Source organism: Rhinolophus sinicus, chromosome 14, assembly GCF_057876585.1.
Source record: "Rhinolophus sinicus isolate RSI-liver-muscle chromosome 14, RSI-T2T, whole genome shotgun sequence".
NCBI classification, from domain to species: Eukaryota; Metazoa; Chordata; class Mammalia; order Chiroptera; family Rhinolophidae; genus Rhinolophus; species Rhinolophus sinicus.
The window spans coordinates 165,316,596-165,331,570 of NC_142514.1; the positions used below are offsets into that span (position 1 = coordinate 165,316,596).

Sequence of the window (14,975 nt, forward strand, 5' to 3'; positions counted from 1 at the left end):
GCTAATGATGTGTCACTGTAGGTTCATCAATTGTGATAATGGTACTACTCTGGTGGGAGATAGTATATGGGGGCAGAGGATATATGGGCAATCTCTGTACCTTCTGCTCAATTTTGCTGTGAATCTAGAACTGCTCTAAAAAACAAGATCTATAAAAAATAAACTAACAAACAAAAACAGGTAACAGTAGAGTTACTCTGATTGAAGAACATGGAGCCTACCTACTTATTGTCTACCTCCCCCAACATATTCACACATCCCACCCCTCTCCAATATACTTCCCTCAAAATTTCTAGGGTTCTCTGGAACACAATTTATAAACTATGTGTCTGGCTAATTAACAAAGACCCTCTGTGGAGTTAATTTTACAAAGTCATGTAAATCAGCACCAGAGGAAAATTTAACCTACCAATCGAGCTATAGACACCCTGAATGTCGGACATGCCATATGGAATCGGGGAATGGCCACATTAAAGATCTTGTCTTTAAAGTAAAGAAAGTGGAAGGTATAATATCCTTCCATATATCCCGATGTTGTAGAGAATGTGGTACAACTTGTGTATTCATATACCCGACCAGGGCTGATGATTGGAAATTCACCTGCAGAGAAAACAGTAACAATAAACCAAAGTATAAAATTCAGTTCTTCATCACAGCAATTAAGATATGTCCTCTAGGGGATTACGTAAACTATGTTAAAGTAAATTCACAATCAGAAACAACTTCTAAAAGGAAATATAACAAAATGTTAACAGTGACTATGAGTGAGTATTTTGACATTATATTGTGTTATAATCCCCCTACTTCTCTGGGAAATAGGGTGATATCTAGTAAAATAAAACAAAACAAGAAAATAATTATTTTATTTTTCAAAATGTTTTGAGGCATTTTAGACACTAGTTTTAAGATATAGCTAACAAAGTATCACAGACACAAGTTTAAACAGAGATAAGGATCATCTAAATGTTTAAAACATAAAACTCTGAGGATGCATCTTAAGCATTGAGCCCAGGCAAAATGGCAGTCAACAGGGAGAGTTCTTACTCCAAAGGATCAAATGACTGAAAAAAAAATTACAGCTTTAATAAAATTATTTAGCACTATCCCCAAATAAATCCAGGAAAAATTCCTTAAATAAACATACAAAATATGAATTTATTTGTTGGCAATGAATTAGAACTTTAATGTGAACCGAATTTTGTACATGCTTAGGACAGATTACAGAAGTGTATAGCTTAAGTGTTATTTTCTTGAAGCACAAATACAAAATCTGAAAAATCTAAGGGTTCAGAAACTTAAGATAATCAGAATTTTTTAAAAAGCTGAATGTCAGAAAATCAAGCTACAGATGATTGAAGTCATTTCCCCCAAAATTTAAAAAAGATGACCAATATGAAATTTATTCTCTTTCTGCCCTATGCCTGGTAACCCTGCAGAATATGATAATGAAATACTATCCAGCTTAAAAAAAAAAAAAAACTTACGAAGGAAAAGCAAGGATCTCAGGTGATCCACAGAATGGAAACTCAATAACTCAATTCCTGAATAATTAAGTTTGCTATAATTTTAGAAAAGTTATGTTTGAAGTATTAAACTGATAGAATAATGACTTTTACATATTATATTGATGAAGCAAACCTATTGTAGTTAGGAAAAGTCTAGAATCGATGGTATCGTTCACATTGTAAACACGGCTACTAAAAGGATGCCATCTTATCCACTAACAACATCGTGTATTTTCCAAGCTGTGTGTCACATACATGCTCCTCCAAAATGTCTTAGGAGCAACTGATGTATAAACCCACATCTTGCGTTACATACCAACTACTCCAGGTCCTTGAACTTCTTCTACATCACCTTTAGCATTTGTTATTCTCCAATAGCGACTGTCCAACTGACAAGCCTTCTCAGGAAGTGCATCCTTTGACATTTCAATCCTGGAGAAGGGAATGGGGCGGAAGAGACACAAATCAGGCCTTTTTTGTTTTTTTTTGTTTAAAAGCTACAGTATTTGGGATAAGACCATGAAGGGAATTTCCAAAAAAAATTAAGAAACCCAACGCAAAGTCTGTGTTAATCATCTATTTCTGGAAGTTCTCCAAGATAGTGGCCTGATTATCTTGGCTCCCCCACGGAAATGCTTTCATTCAATTTACACTCCTGTCTTTCAGTGAGGATCTATAACACAAAGGGCAACATAAAAACTTACAAAGACACGCTTACAATAATCTTTCGCTGTTCCAATAAAGATCACTAGAATTATAGTGCCATGAAAAACTTCTGTTTTAAAAAACTGAGTCTTTTTTTCACTACAAGGCTATGCAACCCATTTCCCCCTTTTTCCATTAGTTTCTAGAAAGCACAAAGCAAAATGTGACTATTCAGTTACTGGGATGACACTTTGACTCTGCTTCCCAATACTGTTATTTTCCTCCCTTCCTCTGGTAATCTGCTGTCTCTTATTTTCATTTTGATTATCCTATAAGTGTGTGTTGGTATTATTATTTTAAGCATGTCTCGGTCCTAGGCAAAGTCTAAAGTAAACAACAAACATCTATACATATGTAACTAGACATATCAAAGGCTACATAAAAGCCACGTCCTAGGATGCTCCTGCTAAGTATACATTACGAAAATATTTCTAGTATGTATATATGCATGTACATGTATTTTTAAAACACTCTGTATAACATCATAAAGTACATAAAAAAATATCAAAAACAGTCTCCAGAGTCCCTTAGAGCAGTAAGTTGTCTTTATGTCAGAGCACAAGAGTATTTCTAATGAAAGTGAATTTAATATTTGTTTTTTATTTAACCAAATCCAGTGCTTAATACCATGTTTGATATACAGGCAGTGCTCAATAAATATTTGGCTTTTAATTGAATACAGACATGCCAGATGAAATTTAAAAAGCATGATTTTATCGGGCAATTTTGACAGGTTCCAGAAAGCAGTACAACTCTAATTTTGACTTTTCATGATGATTACAACTTAGTGGTCCACCTTGCAAAGTGGCACAATACTTATATTTGCAAGAAATAAATAACTTAGAGTTTAATATAAACTCAAGGTACTTCACAAACACTATATTGTAGAACATTTTGTTACCCACATTCCTCCACAATTCAGCAAGAAGCTGCTTTTCAAAATGTGTTTTATAAATCATGTCAAATGGGGCAGTAACAACACATCCATAGGATATATCCCACTATTAACTAAAAGGCGACCCCTTTAAAATTCTCACCTGATTCGGTACGTGAAGAAATAGTGGGGTGGATGTACAGAGCTCAGTTCTGGCAGAAACGATGTGGAAACTGAAACTGTTATATCCCCAGTTGTTGCTACACATTCTGGATCATGAACATATCTAGGTAATTTAAAAAAATTAAGTATTTTTCAGTCAACTAACGTCAATTCTATAAGATAAAAGGTTTAAAGATACAAGGCAATATATACTATACTTCACTTTAGGACCGAAAATTTAAATCCTATTTGGGACCTTAAAGGGGTAGCCCTCTTAAGCTAAGAGAAAACTAGAAATTATAAATAAACCAGAAAGCCTTGAAGACTCTGGATCAGCAATGACAGCCATCAAGGTTCAGTCATCCGTGGTTCACTTGGAAACTAAAAAGCGCTTATCTCCATTTTCAGAGCTAAGGAAACTTTTAGGACATCTGAAAACCCAACTAGACCCTATAAACAGTGGCTCTGACAATAAAAATGCGTTAGTATGTTATTTTAGGGGCCACTATTGTATACTTAATCTATCATTTCTGCCAACCATGCTACTATGAGCCAATATTACCTCTAATACTATCTATAATACCTGGACATTCCATTTAGAGATAATAAATAATATTTGCCAGGAGTTAGTTAAGTTACTGACTTGCTATTCATAATGAATCTACTAATTGGCATATAGCTTTTTTTTCTTCAAGAAGAACTATACAATTTCCATAAAGCCATAACTTCTAAATCAAAATCAGTTTTTTCTCTTGATTCTTCAAGCAAGAAAAATACTGGCTGTTCAAGTGTTTGGATGTTTTGGCTTTAAAATGAGAATAAAATAGATTTATGATTATGAGAAGTTCTGTTGTTAACCTTCCTGGGAAAATTCATCTAATGATCTGTAACTGAATGTTTTTACTGATTATAATTATTCCAGTCCCAAAAAGCCCCAAGTGAAATACCTGAAAATTTGGTCTCTGATGATAGGGAAGCCACCTGATACAACATTGTTGACATAAGAAGTGAACCAGTCAGTAAAAGTAGCACCTGTAAAGCAGGAAGGGGGAAAGGAGAAGGACAAATCGGTTTTGTAAAATCGATCAGGAAACAACTGTAATTCCTCTATGCTTAAGACGTGATACCAAAACTACAAACATTTATAGATAGAATTCCACTAGTCTTTTATTAGGTAAATTTCTATCCTCAATTCTATCCATCTTATTCCCAACTACTTTAATTGGGAATTCTGCAACTACTTTCAAACTACTTTTTACACTTATAATTAAATAATAGATCTTTAAACTTTAATTTGTTCCAGTATAAGAATGAAAAGCCTTCTCTTTATAATTTCTTGAACAAAGGAGATACAGTCACTTTTAGGAAGAAACTACAGGAAAAACATCAGCACCTATCCTCAGACAATCAGGGTACATCCTGACTCATGCGCAGCCTGGACATCTAACAGGGGTGTGGTACTGTGGAATTCTGGGCGTCAGGACCATCCCAAAGGAGACTAGTGGCACTATGACAGACTCCAATGGACAGCGATCCTCCACAGTCTCAATGACCAGGCTCGAGGCAAAAAAAGAATGACTAGAACAGGCCAGTCCAGCTTATACATCCATGATCTACTGATTGGAGCAATAACCAGCATTTAATTTACATAAATTATGCTTGCCCCTTCTAGGTACTACAACATAACTTTCTGAGACCCCCCCATTTATTAATACATCTCAGTGCCTAGCACTTTAGTCCCTTACTCAATGTCCAATGAATTTCTTTGTAATCTTGTTCTATTAACCCAGTTTCTGTACTCTGCCATGTGAAATGCCAGATGCTAAATTTATAGTATGTACTTAACATTCTATTTTGGGAATGATAGAAGATATGATTTAGGCTTGGGTCTGATTTATTAAATGCTATTACGTTCAAAAGGATCACTGAACATCTGTTCACTTTGAGCAAGATATTAAGGAGCCTATTTTTAATGACATGAATAATATTAAACTTCATAAAAGGTACAATTTTGTGTTTTGAGAACTAGTAATTTCCTTGTGGAGTTAAAAAAATAATTTAGTATATTTCATGGAATAAAATGGTATATAAGAAAGAAATTTCTTATGATTTACATAAAACAGAAACTGACATAGTTAACGTATTTAAATTTATTATAATACATACACACCAAAGTATGTTCTTTAAAATGAGGACAGAATTTTCTATGCAACTTTCACTACCCTAAACTTATCTGAACATAGAATCCAGTTTTCTTAAATATCTATTAATAATGCACTGAACACCAGGAGATTCTATCTTATATTAGGGTTTTATCAAGGTAGCTTAAAGGATGCTGCTTTCTTCTCTTTCCTCCCAGCACGAACTTCCTACCTCATCTCTTCTCAGTGCATCTCAAATCTTTTGTTTTGCTTTCTCATTCTAGGAGAAATCCCAACTACCAGAATAGTATTAGCAGACCTTAGTACTCTGCTCTAGTGGTGGGGTCTTCCATACCACATCAGACCAGCACCAAACTAAGAGTAAGAAACTCAGAACCTAGCAGGCAGCTTACCTTAGCGCTCAGGCAGCCTTCAGTTTACAGACTGAGTAGCACCATTGCACTAGAGCTAAGGAAACTTTTGGGACATCTAAAAACCCAGCTATACCCTATAAACAGTGGCTCTGAAATCATGATGATCACCTCTGAAAGAATGTTACGCAAAGATGCCAAAGAGGGCAATCAGCAGGGACATAACCCCAGTGTTTGCTTAATTGAGAAACCACGAACCACATGAATCAGGGAAATCCCAAAGCTAGGGGTTAAGTGTAAAAGCTTTTTATAACTCACTATGTACGAGTGAGAGCTCCTTGATTTTGTGAAGGACACCACAAACCTGGAATGTGCCCAAGTATGGAACAAATGGACACTTATACTGTGTCCAAACTGCCACGTAGAAGAAATAATTAAATACAGACATCTTACCCTGCAAGGGCCCTTTATTATTAGCATATGGGGATGTTTAATCTGTGCTAGAAATGCCATTAAAAAGCAAAATGGATAGTCAGGAAGCTTCTCTTAAGTGAGCAAAATCTAAGCAAAACAAGATTGGATGAATAGCAAAGGGATGAGCTGCACCTGCATAAAGATTTAACTGTTCTCAAATCCGATGAGAAAAACTCTTTTAAGGCAAAGAAAAGCTAGCTGTGCCAAGGAGTTTATGAAGCCCACTTTATGCTGGTTTCTGCAGTCTGCAGTTTTGATGTCTCTAGTGTGACTCATCAGTATTTTACTATACAGCACTGAAACAAAAGAGACAAAGTATAAAGTAGTTTTATATATCTGTATCTCTATGTATTAACACTTTGTAAGCGGGCATTTTCCCGCCAAATTGCGTCGTAACGCGGGGCTTTTTTGACATTTTCTCGCCAAAATTAGACTTTCCGTAAAATATTCATATCTTTCGATCTATTTGATATTTTTCTATGAAACTTTCAGTGTTTTAGTTTAAAAAGAGGTCTCTATTTATTTACTTTGCAAAATTTTTGCCGGTTCCAACTAGAGGCAATATGACGAGTTTACTCATTTCCCGCAAAAAATGTGTTAATATGATTGACAGAAAATGCATGTGCATGTAATTTCTATATACTCATAGAAATTCTGTACATTTCACTGTCCTATAGCAGAGTCCTAAGAGAACAAGATTGTATAAGGCATGGCTTTTTTCCAAATAGAAACCAAATTCAAACGAAGTATAAGGGCTATTTTAATGAGAGCCTAGATACAGTACTTGAATAAACCAGCAAGCCTAAAGAAATACAAGTATAAAATTGCCAAATGATCAAGTAACTGAAAAGTTTCTACCAACTTAATTTTTTTGACCTGAAGGAAGAAGGGAAAAAAAACGACTTTATTTTTTCTCCTACCTATGATAAACATGTCAATAGCAGCTGGATTCCGAGCCATTTGGTCCTAGGTGAGAAAAAGGATATTATAATTGAGAAAAACACATTTTATTTAATTTCTCATTGTTCATTATCTATATTCTTCCCTGGAGACAAGGCAAAGCAGATAAAAACAACTTAAGTGCTCTAGCCAATACTCAGACATTCTTCACACTTTTCAGTTCCTACTCTTAGAACTGAAGAAATAAGACTGAAACCAAATACCATATTTTCTAATTACATTAAAATCCTAACAAAAGCCTCCTAAAAAGCACCTACATTTTTCAACTACTCAAATACCTACTGAAGAGTTCAGTAGGTGTATCAAATGATGTTCAAAAGCTGAATTTTTAAAGTTAGCAATGTATATTACAATTAATTACTTCAACAAAAAGCTCCTTAGTTTTCCTTAAAATTAAAATGCCTTAACACAAATTATAGCTTCCCCTCTGTATGTACAAAAGTTTGTATTGTTGGTCCATTAGTAAAATTTTCTTTTGGCATTCTACGCTATTATGTTAGAATATTAGCCCTCTAGTTAGATAGGTCTATGATTAAATTGCATAATGCTCTATGTCCATTCTACAGCCCTGAAAATTTCTAATATACACATTTATACACTCATCAGAACACATCTTAAAGCCACATTTAAACACACGTCCTACTTACGGGACATTGGTAGAAAACTTCATTTTTGTTCCGGCCCTCCGCCGCTTCCACGGCGATGTACTGACTCAAACCAGTATGTATGCAAAAAGTTAAAGGGAGACAGTGTTTCAGTCCCTGTCTCTGCTGGAAGCCTCCAGCAGCCGTATCGACATCTAACAGATCCTCAGAACGATAGTGATTAGACAGTGCCATACTTCCCAACAACCTGAGAAAAGACTCAAAAATTTAATCAATTGCAGTGCCAGACAACTGTGCTTTATCGTTTTGATGAGTAACTTCACATTAACAACTTTTTAAAGAACTGATTAATATGTCGATTCTAAACTGAGAATGCCCAAAACACCACAATTTCTATATATTAAATTTGAACTCTTGAGTGGAAAGATTCTGATTTAAATTAAAAGTGTACATGTCTAAAATAGCTAAACGTCAGCTTTGTCTCAAAGAAAAATAGTTGTATTGCTTTCAAGAATCTACCTTGCCATGATAAACTGATTTGTCAGTGTTTTGCTATATATGCATGTATGCTAATGTTTAAAGAGGTAAATCTCCTCTGATACCTTTATCCTCATACAACCTTTAGCTTACCCTATCCTACCAGACAGTATAAATGTTAATCAGACTAAAACTTGTCAAAATTTTCATAAGCGTAGGATGTGTGGGATCTGAATTCATCTCACTGCCTGTGCATGAGAACAACACACGTGTGGGTCCTTGACGATATTCCTATCCTAGGTCTCACTGTTTGGGCTGTGGATAGATACAAATTCCTGTGTTGAAACTGATAACCTGTTTGTCATGTCAATGCTGGGCAACTCTTTTAATAAGTTCTCTCCTATTTGCTCTTGAAATGTGACAATTTCTCAATTTTGTCAAATTTCAGTTCAATAGGAAAACAGATTAGAAAAAAGCCACTAACTTAGGCTTATCTAGTCCTGGCTGCCCAATATTTGATACTGAATACTACCTTGTAATCTCAGTACGATAACCTTCAAGATTCCCTGTACTCACTCAACCCAGATCTGAAATGACAGCAGGGCCACATAGGGTTTTTTATTGGTACCACGTTCCAATAAGAACAATGCAAAGTTCACCCTAAATTCTTATTAGCATTTCACAAATGCAATATCTCTGAAACAGCTTAATTTCATAAAAGAATAAAAGAAGCAGACCCATTCAAAGCATATAGTTTTTTAAATTGTGAGTGAATATGATAGCCAGTACGTGGTCTGCTTTCCCCAAAAGGTTCCACAATCAATACTTCATCTTTTAGAAGTTAAGTTTAAAATAGGCCACTTAATTATAGGCTATACTTGAATAGGGCAAAATTGTATTATCTTTAGCTCTGAACAAATTATTGCTTTTTACATGTATGGTAAAAGAATTTGCATCAAGCTCTCAAACACAAGTTACCTGGCCTGTAACAGGATAAATATTTCAAGGGTTCCAAACAGCATCGTTTAAAATATACTCACACATACACCTCCCTCTGTGTCCTATAGCCCTCACACCTAAACAGACTTCATTTTAACTATAATGATGTGTTGATAAAAATAATGTTTTTATGAGATATGTGTTTTTGTAAAATCAAATTCAAGCTGTAGATTTTGTCTTATGGATTGCTACAAGAGGGAATGCCTATACTCCTTTAATCTATTAAGTGTAACTACAAATACAGTTTATTTTCACTCAAGAAAATAACCCAAACAGCAAACATCTTACCCAGGAACCACTAACTTCTGCCCATTGTGGATACGGTACGAACATCGATAATCATCAGGAAGCTTGCAACCAATCTGAGCTTCCACCGCATCTAGGTCTTCCTCTCGAGCACCCTCTGCAAATGCATCAAAAAGCAGATTATGAAGAAACAGTAAGCCTTAACTATAAGATGAAATACAGTCTTTCTGCTAGCCAATGAGACAATCTTAGAGCAAGTGAATTCTGTCCAAAATGCACTGCTGAAATACAGGGAAATGAATTGAAAATTCAGAGAAATATTGTATCATTTTAGATTGGCACTGACATTTGAAGCACTGAGCAAATTCCTGTTTCCTCTCAATAGGGAAAACACAGGTAAGTAAAATATGGAAAGGTAGGCACCAATGAAATCCACAGTAATTTTTTTCACATTACAATGCAAACATTCGGGCATACCTCATTTTTCTTAATCTAGTATACTCACACTTCCCTATTAAAAAAAAAAAATCTCCAGAAGTTCGCTACGCTGGTGTTCAAGAGTCTTAACATAGTCTCTAAATGGGAAATATAGGACATAGATGTAGGTTCATCCTGTGAAGAGGCCAATAACTTGATTTCAATTTTGCACGTCTGTAAGCCTGCCATATATTCTAGCTTTAAAAAGCAGGAACTAATTACACATACCAAGAGATTTACTTCTAGTAATGGCCCACCAGGTCGTAGGATCAAACCTTTTGCCGAGAACTAGAAAAACTGAACAACAGAAAATTCATTTCAATGGTTTTGGAGACCCTCAAAGACAGTGAGAAATGGCAGGGGTGGGGGAGTCCAGAAGAAACTGATGGGTTAGCAAGCCTTTGGATTTGCAGCCACGTTGTCTGTGAGGCAATCGGCAATTCTGAAAGCAACCAGGAAGCTGAGAGGCCAAGAAGCTGAACGATGCTTTCAGCAGGGATCACAAGACTGAATGAATTTTCCAAAATTGATGAAAGAAAACATCAAACCACAGATTCAAGAAGGATTATAAACTCCATGGAGAATAATTACAAAGAAAATCATATCTAGACACATTATTGGAAAACTGCTGAAAATTAAAGACAGAGAAATCTTAAAAACAGCCAGAAAAGGGAGAAAAAGCCACATGATCACCTTCAATGGAACAACAATAATCCAGACACCTAAATTCTCAACAGAAACAAGCCAGAAGGATGTATCTTCAGAGTGCTGAAAAAATCATTACTGTCTATAATTCTATATCCAGTGAAATATGTTTCAAAAGTGAAGATGAAATAAATAATTTTTAGACCAAAAAAACCTGAAAAAATTCAGCAGTAGCAGTCCCTCGTTTTAAAAAATACTAAAAGGAATTCTTCAGGCAGAGAAAAATGATCCCAGATAAAAGCAGGATGAAGATGCAGGAAGAAATGAAAAGCAACCAGATACATCTACATTAATATTGAAAAAATAAAATTTTCAGGAATATAATATATGAAAATTAAAATCACAAAAACTATAATACAAACGGCAGGAGAGAGGTAGAGTTAACATTTTCTAATGTATACTAGTTTAAAACAGACTTTAATTAAATAAAAAAGGGGGATACAGCATAAAAGATAATTAAGACGAATGTAAAAAGGAACACCTGCTCAGGTGATACAAATGAAAAACAATAGAAACATGGTATATTTAAACTCCAATATATTAGCAATTACATTAAAAATAGACTAAATAATCTAATTAAAAGACAGACTGACAAACCAGATAAAAAACAAAGCATGATCATATCCAAGAGGAACATCTTAAAGATGTAGGTACAGAAAAAAACGCTAGAATAGCTCTAGTAAAATCACACAGAATAGACTTTAAGGCAAACAGCATTATTAAAGGTAATGGAGGAATTTTTTATAACGGCAAAAAGGTTAAATTCACTATACAAATATTATAAATCTAATTTTGTGTCTAATAACAGCTTCTGTGTGTGTGTGTGTGTGTATATATATATATATATATATATATATAAAATGAACTAAAATGGAAAAATATATCTACAATCATAGTGGGTATATTAATTTTCTATTGCTACAATATTAGTAGCTTAAGAGACTCATTAATTATCTCCATTTATGTACATCAGAAGTCTGACATGTCTGAATTGGATCTTCTGCTCAAGTTCCACAAGTCTGAAATCATGATGTCAACTAAGGCTGCTTTCTTATCTCGTGCATCTTATGCTTGGGATTCTCTTCCAAGCTCACTGGTTGTTGGCAGAATTCAGTTCCTTACAGTTGTAGCTGAGACCCTCAGGGGCCATTCCCAATGACCTGGCCCTCTCCACAACCTGCCAGCTTGCTTATTCAAGGCCACAGGAAAGACACCCATGCATCAAATCTCTTTGATTTCTGGGAGGGGGCCCAGTTCCTTTTAGGACTCACCTGAGTAGGTCAGGCCCACTCAAGACAATTTCCTGTGATTAATGATTAACTCAAATCAACAAATTTGGAACTTTAATTAATTACATCTGCAAAACTCCTTCATCTTTGTCATATAATACGCCCTCATCACAGAACTAAAACCAATGATATCCATAGCACCACTCACACTCAAGGTGAGTATATTATTACACTATGCAAGTGTGGGAAATCTTGGGAACTATCTCAGAATTCTGCCTAGCACAGTGAGAAATTTTAACATACCTCTCTCAGTAACTAATAGAACAAGTAGCAAAAAATATTAGTAAGAGGGCAGAAGATTTGAACAAAATTAACAATTTTTGCCTAATTTTTACATATCACTGAATCCAACGGTGGCAGAATATACATTCTTTTCAAGTGTACATAGAACATTTACCAAATGGATTATATACTGGACAACAGAACAAATCACAACAAAATTCAAATGATTGAACTCATATATTCTCTGATCACAATGGAATTAAAATACAAATTATATGGAAAAGATTACTAAAAAAGCCCCGAATGTTCAGAAATCAAGCAATATATTTTTATATAACCCATGGGTCAAAACTGAAGTGAACAGAAATCAGAAAATATTTTGAACTATGTTAATGAAAATACAACGTATTATTTGTGAAATGAAGCTAAAGCTATGTTTAGAGGGAAATTTATAGCCCTAAAGTCATTTGACAAAAACAAAAAAAGCTGAAAATTTATAATCTTAGTAATCATCTCAAGTCAGGAAAAAAGCCACAGTAAAATAAACTCAAAGAAATCAGAGAAATTAATGAAATAAGAAACAAGAAACAAACATAGAGGATTGACAGGGATGGCTGGATGGCTCAGTTGGTTATAGCTCGAGCTCTGAGCAACAGGGTTGCCAGTTCGATTCCCACATGGGCCAGTGAGCTGCGCCCTCCACAACTAGATTGAAAACAACAAGCTGCTGCTGAGCTGCCCCTGAGCTCCCAGGCAGCCAGATGGCTCAGGTGGTTACAGAACGTGCTCTCAAACAACAAAGTTGCCAGTTCAAGTCCCATATGGGATGGTGGGGTGCGCACCCCCTGCAACTAAGATTGAACATGGCACGTTGAGCTGAGTTGCTGCTAAGCTGTTGAGGGGCAGCTGGATGGCTCAGTTGGTTAGAGCACATGCTCTCAACATTATGGTTGCGGGTTTGACTCCCGCATGGGATGGTGGGCTGTACCACCCTGCAACTAGACTGAAAACGGCAACTGGACTTGAAGCTGAACTGCACCCTCCACAACTAGGACTGAAGGACAACAACTTAACTTGGAGCTGATGGGTCCTGGGAAAAACACTATTCTCCAGTGAAGTCCTGGAAATACACACTGTTCCCCTTTTCCAATTAAAAAGAAAAAAAAATCATTTAAAAAAGCAAACAAAAAGGATAGACAAAGGCAAATGCCAATCTTTTGAAAAGACTAATAAAATTGATTAGCCCTACCTAGCAAGACTGATCAAGAACACAGACAAAGTACAAATAATACCAGAAATGGAAAAGTTAAATCACTGTAGATCCAACAAGCATCACAAAGGTAAGAGGATATTATGAAAAACTTTATGGCAATAAATTAGAAAATGTAGATGAAGTAGGCAATTTCCTAGAAAAACGCAAGTTATGAAAACTGACATGAAAAGAAGCAGAAAATATGAATAGTACTATTTATAATAAAGAAATGGAATGCGTAGTTTAAAACCTTCCCATAAGAAAAACTCCAGGATTGAATGGTTTCACTGTGCATTCTACTAATCATTTAAGCAAGAAATAAGGCCTGGTGGCTCAGGTGGTTGGAGCGCCATCCTCCTAACGCCGAGGTCGCCAGTTCGATTCCCACATGGGACAGTGAGCTGTACCCTCTACAGCTAAGACTGTGAACAACAGCTCTCCCTGGAGCTGGGCTGCCATGAGCAGCCGGAGCTTGGCACGAGCTGCCCAGAGCAGCAGACCGACTGCCTCAGCCCGGGGGAGCGCAAGGCTCGTAATACCAGCATAAGCCAGGGAGCTGTGTCCTACACAACTAGACTGAGAAACAACAGCTTGAACTGGAGGATGGGGGCGGGGGGGGGGGGGGGAGGAGGCGGAAGAAGCGAGGGGGGGGGGGGCGGGGTGGAAAAGAAAACAAGTAAGGCCAAGCTGACATAAACTTTTTCAGGGAACAGAAAGAGGCAATACCTCCCAACTTGTCCAACTTGTTTTACAAGGCCAGCATCATCTTGATACCAATACCTGACAAGAACATTGTAAGAAAGGAAATTTACAGGCCAAACTCTCTCCTGAACATAGATGTAAAACCCCAATGAAATACTAGCCAATCAAATCTAACAATATATAAAAAGGATAATATATGACAACCAAAGTTTATTCCAGGAATGCAAAGTTGGTTTAACATTCAGAAAATCAATCAGTGTAATTCAGTGCATTAACAGAATGAAGTAGAAAAACAGTGAGGCTGGAAAGGCATTTGATAAAAATTAAATTATCCATTTAAAACATGAAAACAAAAACCCCTCTTCTCGAACCAGGCTCAGAAGATACTGTCTTCAGTCTGATAAAGAATATCTACAAAAAACCTACAGCAAACATCATTTTTAAAGGAGAAAAGTCTCCCCCAGAAACATAAGGATGCTCACTATCATCACTTCTCTCCAACATTTCACTGAAGGCCCTAGCCAGTGCAATAAGACAAGAAACAGAAATAAATGACATGTAAGGATTGGAAAGCTAGAAATAAAACTGTCATTAGTCTACATGCTCAGGGAAATGCAAATAAAAACCACCACTACACACCCACAAGAAAGGTTAAAATACAAAGAAGGAGAACATTAAAGTGCTGGGAGGAATGTAAAGTGGTAGAACCACTTTGGAAAATTAACTATCTTTTAAAGTTTATATATACATCAAAAATGATTTATATTTCTATTATTTACATTTTTCTTACATTGACATTATCTGTAATA

General features: G+C 35.8%; 1 protein-coding gene across 3 annotated transcripts in view; it reads right to left on the reverse strand.

The window, feature by feature from the left end:
• Nucleotides 1-14,975, reverse strand: part of FBXO3 (F-box protein 3) — a 35,037-nt gene that overhangs the window by 6,237 nt on the left and 13,825 nt on the right. For all 3 annotated transcript variants that reach the window (XM_074336192.2, XM_074336193.2, XM_074336194.2), the window contains 7 exons: nucleotides 9,562-9,676; nucleotides 7,840-8,044; nucleotides 7,153-7,198; nucleotides 4,194-4,278; nucleotides 3,248-3,370; nucleotides 1,822-1,937; nucleotides 410-600 (listed from right to left, as the gene is read on the reverse strand). In XM_074336192.2, the coding sequence (XP_074192293.1) occupies nucleotides 410-600; nucleotides 1,822-1,937; nucleotides 3,248-3,370; nucleotides 4,194-4,278; nucleotides 7,153-7,198; nucleotides 7,840-8,044; nucleotides 9,562-9,676 (881 nt within the window). The remainder of the gene's footprint in view (nucleotides 1-409; nucleotides 601-1,821; nucleotides 1,938-3,247; nucleotides 3,371-4,193; nucleotides 4,279-7,152; nucleotides 7,199-7,839; nucleotides 8,045-9,561; nucleotides 9,677-14,975) is intronic.